We start from the raw sequence: 20071 nt of genomic DNA, 5'->3' as shown, positions 1-20071 counted from the left end.
CACATATTTGAGAAAATCTTTATACATTATAAAGGAGCAGTAAAGAGCTCAAAACAATTATTTTCCATTGTTTTGCCATTTCCTTAATACTGCAGATGATACCTTTTATTCAGTGCCGTGCTACTCCGGGACAGTGCTGAACAGTGAAATGCAGGGATCCAATACAGAATGTGGTGTCATCTGTTGTTGTTATTGGATGCATCACTCCTTGATGAGCTATTGAAATACAATATGGATATTAAGGCACTGGGTGATTTGATAAGGGCTGAATTACTCTAAGGCAGACTCAGACTGAGGTTCCCGAGCCACAAGTGGCTCTTTAATGTGTCTCCTGCGACTCTTTGCAGCACATGATATTAAAACACTGTGTGATTTCATTATTAAGCAATCAGGAGGCTTTTGCTGTGTTATGAACCAATTGTAGTTGATAAAATAATAATACTTGGTCAGTCATTTTCTTGTAAGAATTATATATATATATATATATATATATATATATATATATGCGCACACATTATGTGTGTACATATAGATAGATAAAAGAGTAAATGAAACACTGAATTCACACTACAGTAGCTCTTTGGGGTAATGCTGATTGCTAATTGGGCTCCTGAAGCACTGAGGTCTGAGTATCACTGCTCTGATGATTATGGCCGATGACTGTTTGGCCAAAAGAACCAACTATATGCATCACTACCTATGGGGCTCTGATCCTACTTAACTTTGTGGCACCTGCTTAACTTTAAGGATAGGACTAGTCTTGTTGTCTTCAGTGGGACTGCTTTTTGCTTAAAGTTCAGCACATAGGCGAGTGCTTTGCTGGATTGGAGCCAGGGTCATTACAGGCCAGTAAAACCGCACTGGCTTATGAGATATGGGCAACAAGTCCATTGCTCTGCCAGTTGGAGCATGCAGCCCTCGGATCTGCTGGCAAGTGAAACAGATTACAAGATCCACATTCAGAATCTTGTTCCTTCTCAGGTTTTGTGACAAAGTGTATCCAGCTGTATGAAACCACTGTGGTGCGCCACGGCCTCATGCTGGTGGGGCCAGCAGGCTCGGGGAAAACAAAGGTAAAGGTGATTGAGATGCTGCATTGGGTACAGTGAGCCATTGCATGTATATGAATAGCTAGATGGGAGTGGAATGGGGAATCATAGATGAGTGTTAAATCTTGCAAAAAACACTAATGCTGTAGCATTTCCAGCTCTCTGTGCATAGCAGCTATGGGAGTGAGAGGTTTTTGTTCTGACTTGAAATATAGATGAAAATATGGATTTGTAGCAGTGGTGAAGTATATTAGCAACCTGCTCTTCTGGGTTTTGCAATCAGTCTCTGAGGCTTACTCGCAGTGTCCTAAACTTCAGAGTGCCATACAGAAGTTTGAAGATGGTTTTGAGGCTGGCCAGCTTCAACTACTATCATGTAGGGTCTCCAGATATTTCACCAGCCGCTAGTATTGGTGATTTAAGTTCCTTCCCTTATTTTCTGTGATCAGCCTCTTTCTTACAGATCCATTTCCCAGGCTACTTCCAGACACTTGCGCAAAGTCCTTCATTACATCTCCTCCTTCCTCGCTATCTTCGGAATCATGTCCCTGCAAGTTTACTTCCCCTCTGATTGCGGTCATAGAAGCCATAATATTTAATTCCCTTCCCTTCTGTCTCTGCAGTGTTACAGAGTTCTGGCAGCTGCAATGACCTCTCTGAAAGGTCAGCCTTCGGTCAGTGGTGGGAATTATGAAGCAGTCAACTACTTTATACTGAATCCGAAATCCATCACTATGGGCCAGCTTTATGGAGAGTTTGACTTGCTAACGCATGAATGGTAAAGGACAAAACCCATCATCCTCTTTCTCATCTGGTCTAGGGCTTCTTGTCATCCATCTAGGTCTATGAACTCTCTAGGATACAGCACCTTAAAGAGTTTTACTTGCTTTAGAGGAAAGAGTGAAGAATGCCTTTTGTGCTGTGTAAATCTGGCTTGTGCTGATGGCCTTCTGTAACTAAGGGAAGATAGTCAAAGAGAAGTTAGGTTCCCAACTCTCATTGCCTGCCATTGGGAATTAGGAACCTATCTTTGTGCTTGAATATCTCCCCCATACTACTTATTTCAGTGGTTCTCCATCCTCATTCTGCAGACTCCTTATTGAGAGAGACTCATCTCCCTTCTCAACAGCCCACTTATTACTGGCTGGGCTTCTAAATGTTCCTCTCTGAGACTGGCTCAGAAGGGCTTGGTGGATTGATGGAGATCCACATGCTATAGTGTAAGATCCACTTGCATTATTGTAACGCTTCCTGTCATACCAGCCAGATGCTTAAGAGCAAAGTTAAAGAACGTGTGTTCCAGAAAACTATGAAAACCAATAAAAAAAAACTTCTGAGAAAAGCGAAAGCAAATAAATTTCTCATACTGTACCCTGAAGCTCACTAGCTCTGGGCTCCAGTGAATCTTTATTGAAGGATATTTCTTTAGTATATTCCAGTTAAGCTTGACAGCTTATTTACGATGTGGTTCCTGCCCAAGGGCAGCACATAGACACATCAGCATGACAAAAAATACAGTCTCCATATAAAACACATTTAGAGACATAAATCTATCTCTTTTAATCAGCTGGGCTTCAGACTAGTCTGTTTTCTTTTGATCTCGGTAACAATGGCCATGAACATCTGTGGTGCTATATAAATAACAATAATTATTTAATAATGGGAGTGCAATTGAGAGTCTGAGCAGCAATTGCACTGTAGACATTCACGTACAGATTAAATCCCAGACGTCAACATCCATCACTCTCTCCTCCACTATCCCACTCATCACCAGCAGCACCACTGGCATTGTATGTATGCATTATTAGTGTCTATGTTGTGCTATGTACATAGGAGCAACAGGAATCGGGGTCTTCACTCACAGAGTGGAGTAGGTTTCCTAAAAAGGTTATGCTAAAAAGATGTGCAGATTCTAGAGATTTACTGGGGAAGGAGAGAGACATCTTTGTCTGCTCACTTTAATAAACTTGCGAGGCACTCAGATACACAGTATATGAACCCAGAGTGAAATCCCGCTCCAGGGAAGTTGGTGGAAATTTTGCCATTGATTTCAACAGGGTCAGAATTTCACTTGGAGATAGATATAAAGAAAGCAACTGTTACAGCTTCTCTTGCCTCTTTCCTCCCATGTTACAGGACAGATGGGATTCTTTCATCACTCATTCGGGTGGGAGCAATCGCCAGTGATACAAATAAGAAATGGTATGTGTTTGATGGGCCAGTCGACGCGGTCTGGATTGAGAATATGAACACCGTGCTGGATGATAATAAGAAGCTGTGTCTTAGCTCTGGAGAAATCATTAAGCTAACAGAGGTGACTAACCTCTCTTCTCTTGCTGTCCTGTTTCTCTCTCCTCTCTAGCTGTTCTCTCCTCTGTTCGCTCGCTGTAACATGGTGCAGAATTGCCTTTGCATTTCCAGTTAACGTTATGTACAGGACGGATTCCTGCGGAGATTACCATCTGTATAGCAGTAATAGCTAAGAGCCCTCATCATGAACCAGGACCCCAGTGTGCTAGGTGCAGTACAGACAGAGAACAAGGTGGCCCCTGCTCTAAAGAGCTGACAAGCTACATTTGGTTCTTTCTGTTTGACTGCAGTATATGCGCCATACCTTTGCAGGCAGGCACTGAGCCTCAGATTTTCAAAGGAGGGCTAGGCCAAATGCTACTGACATTCAAGAGGTGTTGGGAATTCTAACTTCTTTTGCTTCTTTGACAATCCCAGCTTGAGTCTGAGTCCACTGAGGTGAAAATCCCAGGGAGCCCCAGCATTCGCTTTACTCCCCTACGGCATTACCTGCTTCCCTCCCAACACCAGAGGCAAAGAACTGCATTATTAGAGCCGATTCCTTTGAGCCGGATAGGTGACCTTATCACTGAGCCATGCTGAAAGATCCTAGGAGCCTGTCTTTCCTAAGGCTGAGCTATGCTGACAGATCCTTGTTTTCCATCCATGGTTTTCAGATGATGACCATGATGTTTGAAGTACAGGACCTGGCTGTTGCCTCCCCTGCCACAGTCTCCCGGTGCGGCATGGTTTACCTGGAGCCCAGCCTCTTGGGGCTCAAGCCCTTCACTGGGTGCTGGCTGAGGAAAATTCCAGACATCATGAAGCCTTTCTCAGAGCAGTTAACATCCCTCTTCAGCAGATTTCTAGAGGTGAGCTCCTGTCATGTTCCAGATCTGTCCCAGTCTGTCTGACAGACCTGGCTTTAGGATTTCAGTTGCTCAGAACCTGTTGGGTTAGTTTTAGAGTAGTCTATCCTTCTAAAGTGCTAAGATTTTAGCCGCATCTAATGCCTGGTCTACATTAAGCGTTTAAACCGGTTTTAGGAGCGTAAAACCGATTTAACGCCACACCCGTCCACACTGAGAGGCCCTTTATATCGATATAAAGGGCTCTTTAAATCGATTTCTGTACTCCTCCCTAACGAGAGGAGTAGCGCTAGTATCGGAATTACCATATCGGATTAGGGTTAGTGTGGCCGCAGATCGACGGTATTGGCCTCCGGGCGGTATCCCACAGTGCAACACTGACCGCTCTGGACAGCAATCTGAACTCGGATTCAGTGGCCAGGTAGACAGGAAAAGCCCCGCGAACTTTTGAATATTTCCTGTTTGCCCAACGTGGAGCTCCGATCAGCACGTGTGGCGATGCAGTTAAAAATCAAAATAAAAAAAGAGCTCCAGCATGGACCATGCGGATGTGATTGCTGTAAGGGCAGGCAAATCTGTTCTATCAGTGCTCCATTACAGAAGAAATTCAAAATCATTTTTAAAAAATCTCCAGACAGACGCCATAGCAGGGACTCAGCGCACTGCTGTGTGACAAGCGTAACGGAAAGCCAAAGAATCAAATGGACGCTCATGGACTGGAGGACTTAAGCTATCCCACAGTTCCTGCAGTCTCCGAAAAGCATTTGCATTCTTGGCTGAGCTCCAAATGCTTTTAGGGTCAAACACAGTGTCCGCGGTGGGTCAGGGCATAGTTCGGCAATTTTCGCACCCCCCCACCCACCCCCAGAAGTGAAAGGGAAAACAATCCTCTCTTGACTCTTTTACATGTCACCCTATCTTTACTGAATGCTGCAGATAGACGCGATGCTGCAGCACTCAACACCAACATCCTTGCTCCCCACCTGCCATGGGTGGCTGATGGCACAATATGGCTGATATCCATCGTCATCATCAGCCTATTGGCACATGGGGCAGTGCAAAAGGACTGGTAACCATGCTGACTAGCATCAGTGAGGTCGATCAAGGGCGCCTGCTCCAAATTTTTCCTGGTAGATGGTGCAGTATGGCTGGTAACCGTCTTCATCATAGCAACAGGGGGCTGAGCTCCATCAGCCCCCACCCTTCATGTGTAAAGAAAAGATTCAATTGCCCCTGGACTAGCAGTGGGATGCTGGGCTCCTCTCCTCCACACTGCTTAATGTCCTGTCTGGACTATCATAGCAGCTGGAGGCTGCCTTCCACTCATTTCTCACTAACAAGTCACTGTGTCTTATTCCTGCATTCTTTATTACTTCATCACACAAGTGGGGGGACACTGCTACGGTAGCCCAGGAAGGCTGGGGGAAGAACGGAATCAACAGGTGGGGTTGTTGCAGGAGCACCCCCTGTGAATAGCATACAGCTCATAATTTCTGCTGGATCTGACACAGAGCAGCTGTGCTCTCTGGTTCTATGATACAGTGGTTCTCTAGTACACTTGCCCATATTCTAGGCAGGACTGATTCTATTTTTAGATACCAAAAAGGAGGGATTGACTCAGGGAGTCATTCCCAATTTTGGCTTTTGCGTCCCTGGCTGATCTCAGCCAGGGGCACTTATGACAGCAGCAAATGGTGCAGTGCAAAAGGACTGGTAACCATGATCATCTTATTACCAATTTATGGTATGGTAGATGGTACAGTATGGCTGGTAACCATCTCTGCTGTCATGCAAAAGCAAAAGCATGCTGCTGTGTAGCGCTGCTGAATCGCCTCTGTCCGCGGCATCTAGTACACATACGGTGACAGTCACAAAAGGCAAAACAGGCTCCATGATTGCCATGCTATGGCATCTGCCAGGGCAATCCAGGGAAAAAAGGCGCGAAATGCTTGTCTGACGTTGCTTTCCCAGAGGAAGGAGTGACTGACGACATTTACCCAGAACCACCCGCGACAATGATTTTTGCCCCATCAGGCACTGGGATCTCAACCCGGAAATTCCAAGGGGCGAGGGAGGCTGCGGGAACTATGGGATAGCTACGGAATAGCTACCCACAGTGCAACGCTCCAGAAATCGACACTAGCCTCGGACCGTGGACGCACACCACCGATTTAATGTGTTTAGTGTGGCCGCGCGCACTCGATTTTATACAATCTGTTTTGCTAAACCGGTTTATGTAAATTCGGAATAATCCCGTAGTGTAAACGTACCCTAAGATTAAATGCCTAAATGATTAAATGCTACCGGTACCCAGAGTGAATCTGCTGGTCTTAATGACTTATGTACTCACTAATCCATATGATGTGACTTCTTCATACTGGCCCAAAGGACTGTGTGTTTTTTTTATAATCAGCATGCCAAATTCTTTCCTGCGGTAACTCTGTTTTCTTCTGTGGAGTTATTCCACGGAGGGACGTAGCTCTGAATTGTAAAACTGAGCCTTGCTATTTCCATCATTTTGATGGAGAACAACAGAGCACTGTCAGAAATATTTTAAAGGCTATTTATCAGCAATGATGTCAAAAAGAGCAGGACTGTTACTGTATTATAATCTATTCAGTATTAAATAGAAGAGGTTTACTCAGACTCTCTCCTCGGCCTCCATTCTTTGGCTGAAGCGAACGGTATTTGGGGCACAGCTTGAAATAGCAGAATTTTCAGCTGTGACCTCCCTGATAAATGTAACATGCAGTGAGAAAAGGGGAAACTGAAGCCCTAGGAGGTAAATAAACTCTTGAAAGGAAGATGACACAGGAGCTGAGCTGTGTCTGCCTGATCCTTGCAGGAGTCCATCAGCTTTGTCCGGAGTTCAGTGAAAGAGATAATTGCCTCAACAGACAGTAACCTGACGATGAGCCTTCTCAAACTACTGGAGTGCTTCTTTGAACCTTTCATTCCCATTGAGGTAGGAATTTTTGTATCATCTGTTTGTTGCTATTGCTGCTCATGGCAGTAGAGCGTTAAACTGCTGAGTGTAGGATGAACACACAGCTACCACCTGTGCACATAACAGGATGGAAGTTACAGGGAAACAATGTGTTCTATGCATAGTGCTGGAGGGAGCTTGGTCAGTTACTCTGAAGCTCATCTACATACAGCATTGCCCTGACTCATGCTGAATGCATGGTTATGTTGAGGATTATCTGCAATACACCAGAGAAGGATGACTCTAGCTCTGTACACAATAGAGGATTATACTATAAAGCAAGAGGATAATCTGCTAACTACAACAGTAGCTCCACAATTATAGTGCTGGATGAAACAGGTTGCACATTTATATTTAGGAATACACCCGGGATGGTAGTTTCTTTGTATTGATATTGAAGGAGACAGGCATTAAAATCCACAGGCCAGATTCTGCTCTCATTGACAATAACAAAAATCCAGAGTAACAATGGAGCTTCTCCGGATTTACACCAATGTAACTGAGAGCAGAATTTGGCTCACAGTCTATAATGAATGGACTCATCTAAGAATCATTCAGAAAAGCAGTAAATAAACTAAATGGAGGCATCAAGATTTTCATTGAGGTGCACATATTTAACCCCCAATCCAATTGAACTGTGTGTAAGGATTAAATTTGTGCTGCTTATTGGATATTCAGGGAATTAGGAAGGTTCCCCGTGAGAAGGCTGACCGACTTGGAGAACTGATTGAACCCTGGTTCATGTTCTCCTTGATCTGGAGTGTGGGTGCAACTGGAGATGCCCAAAGCCGTGTGGCCTTCAGCTTGTGGTTGAGAGAGAAGATGGCAAGCGAACAGGTAAGTGGATGTAAAGGTAATATTAGCTCATGATGGTAGCACCTGGTGACAGGAGTAACAGAGCTCCCTGAATTTCCAGAAGACTTGTGTAAGGGTCCCTCATGGGGTATTATCTACAGGGGGAAAACTTCAAGCTTCATCAGAACATCTGCATCAAAACCTCTAGGAAAGAGGATAGAGAGAGATAAGCCATATGGACTGGACAGAATTTCATTGCTGAAAAGTAATGTTCTCCATATTAGCTTGGTTCCTGTTGGTCAGTTGATCTGGACCAGAACCAGGTGTGACATTCATGTTCTGCTTTATTCCCCACAGATCCAGTTACTTTTCCCAGAGGAGGGGCTGGTTTATGATTATAAACTGGATGATGCTGGGCTCAGCAATCCCGAGGAAGATATAGATGAAGATGTTGTCAAGGAGGTAAAGACTTTACCCACCTCTAAATTGTGGATTAAAAAGCTGAGCAATTCATCAAACTAAAGAATAGAAGGGAGGGACCAGCAGCTAAGGCTAAGGTACTGCACACACAATAAAATCTACTCACCAGGGGCGAGCAGGAGCTTTGCCATACTGGGTGGAGATGTCTAAAGAGAAATTGAATGTTGTGTTTAAAAAAAGGTTTCTTACCCTTGTGATTGTGAAGTAGGTCTTCCAAATGCAAGTCTGCAGACAGTTCCAGTGCCTCTGCCATTGCTCAGGGCTTTCCCCTGGTTGGGAAATGTCCAAAGTCTGGTCAATTTCACTGCTGTTATTCAGAAGGCTGGAAGGGAGGGAGAGAGAAGTAAAAATAAGAGGATTCCTGTCAATTTCATGGTACTGGTGCTTGGGATAGCCATGAGCAAACTGAATATGAGTCCTCAATGTGATGCAGCTGCGAAAAAGGCTAATATTATTTTGGAGTTTAACAGGAGAGTTGTATGTAAGACACAGGAGATAACTGTCCTGCTCTAATCTGCACTGCTGAGGCTCCAGCTGGAGTACTATGTCCAATTCTGGGCACCACAATTTAGAAAGGATGTGGACAAATTGAAGAGAGTTTAGAGGAAAGCAACAAAAGGTTTAGAAAACTTGATCTATGAGGAAAGGTTAAAAAAACTGTGCATGTTTAGTCTTGATAAAAGAAGACTGAGACCTGATAATAGTCTTCCAGTATGTTGAGGATGGTGATCAATTTTTCTCCATATTCACTGAAGGTAGGACAAGAAGTAATGGACTTAATCTGCAGCAAGGGTGAGTTAGTTTAGATATTGGGAAAACCTTTCTAATTATAAGGGTAGGTTAGCTCTGGAATAGGCTTCCAAAGGGAGGCCATGGAGTCTCCATGATTGGAAGCTTTTAAAAACAAGTTGGACAAACACCTGTCTGGGATGGTCAAGGTTGACTTGGCACAGCCACAGCTCAGGGGGCTGGACTTGATGACTTCTTGAGGTCCCTTCCAGGCCTGCATTTCTCTGGTTCTCTGAGCAGTGGCAGAGGCAGCATTGGAGCTATTTGCACCTGGGAAAGACCTCAGAAATGGAATCTGGAGGAGGATTCTCTGAGCCTCACTGGTGGACCCATTCCCTAATCTTTGGACTGGCCTTGAGTTAGTAGATTTTGGCCTCTGGCTTTTTTCAAGTGGGATGGTAATTCATTTCATGCACACATACAGCCTCTCTGCCCCATACATTTCAGGTGAACACAGGAATGGAGACTGCAACAAACATAGAGAAAGGTCTTCCTCCTTTTCAGTCAGATCTATTTCCCCCTTATGGTTTAGGTCTCTGTCTAATGGTACCATCTGTTCTTGCAGCTATCTCAATGTTCTATCAACATTTGAACCAAGTTTTTGGAAAGAATTCAAGAGTGAGTTACTTTGGGGGCAACAATCTCTAACCCTCAGGCTGCCCTTAGTCCATAGTAAAAGTATCAGCTGCTTTGGGGGACAATAATATAGAGAGAGATGTTGTAGAGAGGAGAGCAAGGGACCAGGAATCAGGTGACCTAAGAAATCCATTCCTAATCTATACAAAGAGCTTTGAAGAGGAAAAGCACAGTGTAAGTGCTGACTCTTATTATCACCATTTTACAGGCAGTTGCTTCTTCCAGTAACAACTCTGTCTTTCAGGTGGGCTGGGTGAATTGGATGGATTCCACTGCACAGTTCACCATAGTTCCTGACATAAGCTTCTGTGACATTATAATCCCCACAATGAATACTGTCCAGATGGCCCACCTGCTGGAAATGCTGCTCACCAATCGAAAACCAGTATGTGTCTTGACCTTGCCTTTGCTTTTGGATATAACCTTTGGCTGTGGTCCCATTTTCTATATGGTGATAGGTGCCTTAGAAATACCTAATATAGTTAAATTCTCCCCCTGCTGCAGACATTCATTCCTGTAGTTGGACGTGGTACTTGGCTTACAAGCATAATTATTCCTTTTCCTCAGCAACTGAGCTGATGCCAACTTTACATAGATAGACCGAGGCAGTGCAGATGCCGGATTCAGCCTCACTTTTGCTCTAACAGGTCGACCAATCACCATCCAAGATTTCCCTGCTCTCTAGGGCTCCCTCCCCTACTTCTCCAGTTCAGTTCTTTTCATTGTGAAAGAGATCTGTTATCCTGATCTGCCTCCCTAATGAAGAGAGTAAACTTTTTGTCCTTGACTGGTTTTGGTAGGAGTCTGTTTCGTCCCAACTGAGCCAGTGAAAGCAAACCAGTTGACAAATGGTTATTCTATCTGCCAGGGTTTACACTGCAGTGATGACTGCCTTTCCTTTTTCTCACTGCAGGTTCTCTGTGTTGGTCCAACTGGCACTGGGAAGACTCTCACGATTTCAGACAAGCTTTTGAAGAACTTGCCTCTAGAATACATCACCCACTTTCTAACATTTTCTGCTCGCACCTCAGCCAACCAAACTCAGGACCTCATTGACAGCAAACTGGATAAAAGGCAAAACTCTTGTGCTAGCGAAGGCAGCACTCCTGTCATTGATATACCTCTCTGTTAATACCTTTGTCCTTTGGTTCCATCCTGAGCACTGAAAGGACACAGTCCAAATGCAACTCTGGCTGAGGGAAATAAAAGGCACTCCAATCCTAACTCGGGATCAGGGAGGGCTAGAAACATTGGATGCAATGGCCAATAAAAGACAGTAGTGAGAGTCTGTTGAGGTTGCGCCATTCCTTGTTATCCTTTAAATGCTACACAATTTGGCCTAACTAGCAGTGATCATTCCCGAAATCCGGGTACTGGATCTTCAAGGAAACTGGTGAGGGGAGGAAATGTTAGCTATTGCATGCCAAGAATCATCCAGCATGGGCTAGCAGCATTAATTCTTAACCCCAAAGAGGCTTGCTTCACCCTTCACCATTCACAATCTGGTTTGATGCGTCCAGTGATCGATCGTGTGAAGCTCATATAAGACATTCCTCTGATTCACTTCAAGTTCTCCTGACTGACAATATAACATTTAGGGGTATATTTCGCTACTTGAGATATGCAGGTGACTCTCATCGTCATTAATGGGTCACATATGCATTCATCAAGGGGGGCAAACAGACTGATGGGACCAAATTCTGGTCTGTCTTACATCACTGCAACTATACGGGCTTCATTGGGATTGCACAGGTGTAACTTGAGACGGAATTCTGAAGTAACCAGAGGACTTCACCTGAACACTGTGTTGTGCCTTTTTGGGAGATACCGGAGTTGGAATGCAGATCCAGAGAAGGGGGGTGAATCCATAGGCAGCTTATGCAGTGGGTCCTTTGGACTGGGTTGTGTCAGGAGTGCTTTGGTGATAGAAGTATTGGGCTGTGCTCCCTTCAGCCATCTCCATTCTCACATACTTTCTCCATCCTTGCAGGAGAAAGGGGGTGTTTGGTCCTCCTCTTGGCAAGTACTTCATATTTTTCATTGATGACCTAAATATGCCGGCACTGGAGACCTATGGTGCTCAGCCACCCATTGAGCTGCTTCGGCAGTGGATGGACCACCAGGGCTGGTACGACAGGAAACAGATTGGTATGATCCAGGTTCTTTGCCTAACACTGTTTATATTCTCTAGGGTTGGCATGCTGACTAATTAGGCTAATTCAGAGTAACCAGCCTCCAGTGTATATACATAGCTAGCGAGTGAGACGTAGGATTCATAGAAAACATTTCTGGTTTAGGCTTGGCATGCAGCTACACCATTACTCTCCTCTGGATTATTTCCCAGGTACCTTTAAGAACCTGGTGGATATTAACTTCGTCTGTGCCATGGGCCCCCCAGGCGGAGGAAGGAATGCCATCACGGCACGCCTCACCCGTCATTTCAACTATCTTTCCTTTACGGAGATGGAGGACAGCAGCAAGAAGAAAATCTTCTCCACCATTCTTGGCAGCTGGATGGGTAAGTTCTGAGAACGCAAGGCTTTTCCTCTTCACTTCTCAAGTCTCTGCCCATCCACATCCCCCCTTGGTTAAGAATTAAGCTAATGAGGGGATTAAGAAATGCTGGAATATGGAATGGAAAATGTTTCTGAGAAACTATCATTTGTCTCTGAGCACCAGGGTAAATTGGCACATTTTCATCATGTTCAGTGGAGATGTGCCAATTTACCACCATAGAGAATCTGGCCCTGAAAAGTGTACATAAAATCTGACATAGCTTAGTCCTCTTAAAAAGGATTTTCTGTGTGTGTTGGACAAAGTGCTGTGGGAATTATCTATCTTTGCCAATAGAAAACAATCTTTGTTTTTCTTCCTCGATTTTCTAGCTGGACTCCTTGGAGACAGAAGTTTCAGAGATCCAGTCCGTAAGTAAGAGTGGCTGAACACAAACCATACATTGTGAACAGGACAGGGCTCACGGAGTGCTGAGAAGGATTCTAAAACGATGAGTTACCTGTATCCTTCAGTAGACTCAGACATTTGCCCAGATGACTGGGCAAGATGTGTTGCATGATCTCTGCAGTTGGCTTCAGACTTTGTAGAAGAAGCAGGGGTTTCTTTTATTCTCCAACAGCTGTAGCCTGTGAACAGCTGAGCAGTGAGTACTAGAGTCTGCAAAGGTGCTGTAGTCACCCAGGGGAAAGATTTTCAGACTAGAACAAGTCACTTAGAATTGATTTCATTTTGTGTTGTAGTCTCATCATCTTTTGTCCATTTCTAGTTGCCTTTTATTCCCATCCACGGGCCTGAGCTGGGTGGTTTGGGACCAAGGTGTGAATTTGAGGTCACAACCACAGAGCTGAGCATCTGAGTGTAAACACTGGAAAGGAGTATGAACAGCAAGCTGTAACCAAGGGCCAGAGCAGAGATTTCTGGGCACCCATGCAGGGATTCTAAGCAATGACAGGAGATGTTGGCTCCTAGGTATGAACTTGGGGCCATAGCAAGGTCTGTGGGTGTGAGTCAAAGGTACAAGCAGTGAATTTGGCCATGTTTGGTGGGATCTTAGTCAGCATCGTAAAAAGTGGGCATGATTATAGGGTGTGACAGGGCTGTTACAAAGCTATTTTTTTATAAGAAACTGGATTAGAATAAAAAATGTTTTGGTAACTGGCATGCTTTTAATCCTGCCATTCACCACCCTCATAGGAAATCTTTCCTTGAGGACCCCATGTTAATTGAGTTTGATGTATGACAAATGTATCCCAGAAACCCAAGATGGCATAGTGCTCATTAGGCACCCCCCTATTCCCTTATTCGTGACATCCCCCATTACTTTCTACTCTCTTTTCTTTAATCTGCCCCCGCACATAAGATACTTTTTTGTACATGTTCAGTCTTTACAGATTTGGGGTCAGGAAGGAATTTTCCTCCAGGGCAGATTGGCAGAGGCCCTGGAGATTTTTCGCCTTCCTCTGCAGCATGGGGCACGGGTCACTTGCTGGAGGATTCTCTGCAGCTTCAGGTCTTCAAACCGCAATTTGGGGACTTCAATAACTCAGACATAGGCTAGGGGTTTGTAATAGAAGTGGATGGGTGAGATTCTGTGGCCTGCGTTGTGCAGGAGGTCGGACTAGATGATCATAATGGTCCCTTCTGACCTTAAAGTCTATGAGTCTATGCTTCTGAGTGTGACCTTTGTACTGCAGCTGCTGCTTAGTAGGTCAGGGTTGCCTCCTTGGTAAGACAGGATTGATACTTTGCTACTCAGCTCACGTGTGTGGACTAGTTGGACAAAGTCTGGCTATGACTGGTGAAGAGTCTCCCCTTGAGTATTGGTCAGCACTGAGCCCGTTGGCTTCAGATTCAACAAATATGGCAAGCTGAGGAGATGGCCAGGGCCTCAGGCAAGGTCCACAACGAGTGTTACTGAAAAATAGCAATAGTGGCATCAGTGTCAGTCTGCCTGTCTATTGTGCTTGAATTCTGTCAGTCCTTTAGCCCCCAGAAATGCCGCTGCCTTCTGTTCCTGCAGCTGGAGCCCCTGGAGTCGAGCACTTGAATGAGCCCCTTGTCGATGCCACCATTCGTGTGTATTCAACCATCACGTCCCAACTGTTGCCTACTCCAGCAAAGTCGCACTATACCTTTAATCTGAGAGACCTCTCCAAAGTTTTCCAGGGGATGCTCATGGCCGAAGCCTGCAAAATCGAGGTGAGTCCTCCCACCATTTTATCTCACATCATTCTGTACTGCCTGGGGAATTCCAGATCTCACTGCACGCAGGTCACGGTTCAAAAAGGGACATAGAAAGGGAAGAAGCTGCCAGAGGCCTTACATTATTAGTAGGGGCTTGTTGCATTTCCCAGGTTATTCAGACTTGTGCATTTTGACACTACCCAAGTGTAATAAATGCACAGAAATACCCTATTTGTTGTGTCTTTTTGCACAATTCTAAATATGAAATCACGGTAAACTGGAATGGATGCTGCTAGAGGAGTTCCAACACCCAGGATGCTGTCTTGGGTCAGTTTCCTTTGAGGGAAAAGACAGTTTACCTAGGGATATTGTGGGTTCTCCACCACTTGAGGTCTTTAAATCAAGCGTGGATGTCCTTCTAAACAATATGCTGTAGCAAGATATGGACTTACTACAGGAATTGCTGGCGGAAGTTCTTTGGCCTGTATTCTGCAAGGCAGGTTAGATTATCATAATGGGTCTTTCTGGTCTTAATCTCGGACCTTGTGAAAATAGTAATAAAGGAATAATTAAAATCCAATAAGAGATGACGGATTGAACTCTAACAATGTGGATTTTAAAGTTACCCTGGCCTGGGGAAGAATAGCACAGATATTTATTGCAGTGTTAATTAACTCCTCTGTAGAGCACATGCGTTAGCATGGAATGCTGCTAAGAAAGGGGTTTAGCGGTGTCCTTCCAAATTCTTCTTTTTCTAACTGAGAGTTAGAAAATGACCACATGTTCTGGAGGTATCCTAGCAATCCTGCAGGAGGGACTCATAGCCTAATGGACATATCTCACTGGGATTCTCTGCCAGGACAAACTGCACCTGCTCAGGCTCTGGTATCATGAGAGTTGCCGTGTGTTCCGCGACCGCCTGGTTAATGATGAGGACCGCAACTGGTTTGATGATCTGATGAAGAGCATGATGGCAGAGTGGGACACCACCTTTGAGGAGGTTATCCCCTACCAGCCAGTTCTGTTTGGGGATTTCATGATGCCTGGTGCTGATGTCAAAATATATGAACTAATTGATGACCAGGAAAAGGTAGGATGCTTTTGATTTCTCCCCATTTTTATGACTTTCTTTTCCTTGTATTCACTCCTGTTGAACACTAAGAAGGCATAGCTGATACAAGCTATGGGTCTTCTCTAGCTGAGTGTTTAGAATGTGTCTCCTACCCAGTGTTAACATTGCTGGGCTATGTTGAGGTGGTTAGGATATGATCCCATACCCAGTGCCAGCCATGTAATGCTCTACAAAGTCAGGCTAGCCTCTAAATGCATGATGGACAAAATATGAGGACCTGAATGGAATTGAACTAGGAAGTGATGTCTTTCCAAATTCCCCTACTTCTTCTCGTGTTTGGGCAGGTAATAATGATCCTGCAAAGAGCAATAGGCAACCTTCTGTGCCAGCTCTCCTAACCTGAGTGCAATACTCAGAACTGGAGGATGGAATTGACTAGGAGGAATCCCAGCTTTATGTTCAATAGGACAGTGCTAGCCAGTAAGATCTTTACAATTGACCTTTACAAGTAATTATCATTACTGCAGGATTCCCTGTTGGAGGAGAGTAGTACTACCAGGGCCAGCTCCAGGGGTTTGGCCGCCCCAAGCAGCCAAAAAAAAAAAAAAAAAGCTGTGATCGCGATCTGCGGCAATCAGCGGGAGCTCCTTCGCTCCGAGCGGGAGTGAGGGACCCTCCGCCGAATTGCCGCCAAATATGTGAAAGTGCTGCCCTTCTCCGGAGTTGCCACCCCAAGCACCAGCTTAATAAGCTGGTGCCTGGAGCCGGCCCTGAGTACTACTGTGGTAATGTTAATAAACAAAAGGTAAAATTATAAAGATTTTAATGATAAGCAATGTAGTTTGCATTCACTACTGGAAACAAATAATATCACCTCTCATCTCATGATTGCTAAATGAAGTACATTCATTAATTAATTCAGCCTCCTCTCTGGTAGGTAAATGTACCCATGCCCATTTTATGAATGGACAAAATACACAGTGAGGCCCAGATCCATAAAAGTATTTAGACTTCTAATTTCCATTGATTTCAAAGGTACAAGAGATTAAGTTACTTGCCCAAGTTCCCACTGTGAATCCATGGCAGAACTGAGAGTAGAACCCATAAAATATTAACCTCTGGGCAACACTGTTGAAGAAGACCCTGATGGAATTGGCACAAGATACTGTTTAAATAATCATGTGGGTGAGACATTTTGGCTAGGGAAGTTAAACTCAATGTAGTATTTCCTCTTTTCTGAAGGGGTGGATTCAGGTGAGTCTTTGTCTGGTTTATTTCTCTTTTTCAGCAGCTACTCTTTCCATCTTGAGTCCAGAAAATGAGACCCACGTGGCCTCTAATAGACCACTCCATGGCCTAGTCAGCAGGAGATGATTAGATGTAGTGCTGGTGGCCCCTTCTTGAAGTGAGCACCACATCAGATGTACGTTATTTCCACCTACATGTGGTTCTCAAGGATCATTTCTGCCATGAGGGGCTGGTCTTTCCCTTGGATTGCCTCTGGGAAGCTGCTGCGCTTGCCATGTTGTTGTTCTTACCTGTCTCTGTTTGCCTGCAGCTTATGCGTGTGATTGAGGAGTACATGGAGGAGTACAATCAGATCAACACCACCAAGATGAAGCTGGTGCTCTTTATGGATGCTATGCAGCACATCTGCCGGATCAGCCGGATCCTTCGCCAGGCGCTGGGGAATGCTCTCCTCCTGGGCGTTGGAGGAAGTGGAAGGGAGTCTCTCACCAGGCTGGCATCTCACATGTAAGAAAAAAGACATCTGTACAGCTAGCACCGAGCAGCTGTGCCAGGGCTGCCTTTCTATGAATCTCATAGTCTGTTAATTAATACCATAGCCGCTATGGTAGTGCTAGCTCTCAACACCTCCCATTCTGTCCCATGAGAAAAACACCAAAGACCAATCCAGCCCAGCAGCCTAGTGGTGTGCTCTACACAACAATATGAAACACACAGGTTCAATTCCTGGTCTCTCTCCCATGCCAGCAGGAGCTCTGGACAGCAGGAAGGCAATGGCATGAGTTACAAAGTAGTAACCCCTTAGTAAGGCATGGTATTGGCAGGCTGTGAAAGCAATACCAAGCCGTCCTTCAGAGCCAGGGGCTGAGAGGTATCGATCTTGTGAGCAGAGAGGTGTAAACTTGGGGGGAAAGGGTCCTGGGGACTGATGAATATAGAGAACAGCTCAACAAAAATACACACATTGGTGTTTCTAAGGCAGGGGTGGACAAACTACGACCCAGGGGCCACATCCAGCCCTCTAGACATCTTAATCCAGCCCTCAAGCTCCTGCTGGGGAGCAGGGTCGGGGGCTTGCCCTGCTCTGTGTGGCTTCCAGAAGCAGCAGCATGTCCCCTCTCCAGCTCCTACGCATTGGGGCAGTCAGGGGGCTCCACACACTGCCCCCGTCCTAATTGCCGCCCCTGCAGCTCCCGTTGGCCGGGAACCACAGCCAATGGGAGCTGCAAGGATGGGGACTGCGGATGGGGCTGCGCCTTCATGTAGGAGCTGGAGGGGGGACATGCCACTGTGTCGGGGAGCTGCTTGAGTTAAGTGTCCCCCAGAGCCTGCACTCCTGACCCACTCCCATGCTCCAATCCCCTGCCCAAGCCCTGATCCCCCTCCCGCCCTCCGAACCCCTCAGTCCCAGCCCAGAGCACCCTCCTGCACCCCCAATCCCTCATGCCAACCCCACCCCAGAGCCTGCACCCCCAGCCGAAGCCCTCACCCCCCCTGCTCCCCAACCCCCAATGTTGTGAGCATTCATGGCCCACCATACAATTTCCATACCCAGATGTGGCCTTTGGGCCAAAAAGTTTGCCCATCCCTGTTCTAAGGGGAATGGACTAATCCTCTTGCAGAGTAAATGCAAATTTTATTCCAACCCTCCCTTTCGTTTATCTCTGATTGCACTACAGTACCATGCTCCTAGTGAAATGTGCATAAGGATAGCAACATGCTCATCATTAGGAGGTATAAGAAAACACATGCAATATGTTCCATTTCACATAAAAAAATCCTGGAGTTGGAGTCTCTTATGAAAGAAGCGGAGTCCTGTTTAGAGCATGATTTTTACTTTGAGTCTCTCTCCCCTTTAGGGCCGATTATGAATGTTTCCAGATTGAACTTTCCAAAAACTATGGGATGGCAGAGTGGCGAGAAGATGTCAAGAAAATCATGCTGAAGGCTGGCCTGCAGAGACTGCCCATTACCTTTCTATTCACGGACTCACAGGTACCAGAGTGTTATCAGAGTGGAACAGCTGAAAAAACAAGCATGTCTCTCAGCACTAGTTCCTCCTGGTTCCAAGGTCATATTTCAGAAGTTCACCATGGATTGTGAGCTCTACCAGATGGTTCTACATCCTCAGGAAATGGTTGAAAATTGTGTTGTAAATGTTGATACGTGCCATAAATGTTGATACATGCCATGCATTGTAGCACACTCTGCTGGAAGCCAGCCAGCTTTACAAGGGATCTCCTATCATGGAAGCTGAGATATTTGGGGGGGCGTGATTTATATGATGTCTGGACAACCAGTTCTGTTATTACCACGGACACTATTTTTATTCTTCCATCTAGATTAAAAGCGAGTCTTTCCTGGAGGATATCAACAATGTGTTGAACTCCGGAGACATTCCCAATCTGTATGCCCCGGATGAGCAAGATCAGATCATGACTACTATGAAGCCCATCGTTCAGGACCTAGGGCAGCAGCCCACCAAGGCCAACCTGATGGCAGCATATACAGGACTAGTTCGCAGTAATATCCATATGGTCCTTTGCATGAGGTATGAGCCTTCCCAGCCTATGGGTCAAATCGTGAAATGATGTTGGGGACCATAGAGCTGCCTAGACTAAGCACAAGGCCTCCTCTCCACTCGTGCACAATTAACCCTTTTGTTCAGGGTAATAATGTCTCTAAATAACACACTAATTCATTTGGGGCTCAGTTCCACCACACCTACTCACATAAGTAGTACTTTATCCATTGATTTCAATGGGGCTACTTGAGGAGTAAGGTACTGTGCCACATGGTAAGTATAGCAGGATTGGGGCTACAATAACTTGCTCCAGATAGACTTAACATCAGTTTTACTTCTCAGATACCATCTTATAGGCTGAATATTCCTGTACTGTTATACTTCAGTAGCCCTCTGACAATCAAAGGAGGTGGATTTCCCAGAATACACACCATAAACCTTCCAAAGAGATACCTATCACTATAGCCATTCCTGCCAAGGGATCGGTAGTAACCGTAGAGCACTGTATGGGGTGATCTCACTCCTACTTCCTTTCTCCCCTCACAATTCATCCTATAATAGACTCCCTTGCTAACTGCATCACCTCCTCCTTATGCTGTAGGTATATAGTATACATTTAAGTGAGAGTCGGTATTT

General features: G+C 45.3%; 1 protein-coding gene across 1 annotated transcript in view; it reads left to right on the top strand.

The window, feature by feature from the left end:
• Nucleotides 1-20071, top strand: part of DNAH1 (dynein axonemal heavy chain 1) — a 148135-nt gene that overhangs the window by 71388 nt on the left and 56676 nt on the right. Inside the window, exons 35-51 of the mRNA XM_045025192.1 lie at nucleotides 982-1073; nucleotides 1673-1827; nucleotides 3186-3363; nucleotides 4016-4210; nucleotides 7053-7172; nucleotides 7872-8030; nucleotides 8346-8450; nucleotides 10138-10278; nucleotides 10807-10967; nucleotides 11884-12041; nucleotides 12238-12411; nucleotides 12779-12817; nucleotides 14428-14606; nucleotides 15451-15681; nucleotides 17222-17418; nucleotides 18771-18906; nucleotides 19254-19462. Coding sequence (XP_044881127.1) covers nucleotides 982-1073; nucleotides 1673-1827; nucleotides 3186-3363; nucleotides 4016-4210; nucleotides 7053-7172; nucleotides 7872-8030; nucleotides 8346-8450; nucleotides 10138-10278; nucleotides 10807-10967; nucleotides 11884-12041; nucleotides 12238-12411; nucleotides 12779-12817; nucleotides 14428-14606; nucleotides 15451-15681; nucleotides 17222-17418; nucleotides 18771-18906; nucleotides 19254-19462 — 2629 coding nt within the window. The remainder of the gene's footprint in view (nucleotides 1-981; nucleotides 1074-1672; nucleotides 1828-3185; nucleotides 3364-4015; nucleotides 4211-7052; nucleotides 7173-7871; nucleotides 8031-8345; nucleotides 8451-10137; nucleotides 10279-10806; nucleotides 10968-11883; nucleotides 12042-12237; nucleotides 12412-12778; nucleotides 12818-14427; nucleotides 14607-15450; nucleotides 15682-17221; nucleotides 17419-18770; nucleotides 18907-19253; nucleotides 19463-20071) is intronic.

This window comes from Mauremys mutica, chromosome 7, assembly GCF_020497125.1.
Source record: "Mauremys mutica isolate MM-2020 ecotype Southern chromosome 7, ASM2049712v1, whole genome shotgun sequence".
In the NCBI taxonomy this organism is placed as follows: Eukaryota; Metazoa; Chordata; order Testudines; family Geoemydidae; genus Mauremys; species Mauremys mutica.
This window is presented reverse-complemented; position numbering and strand designations above follow the sequence as displayed.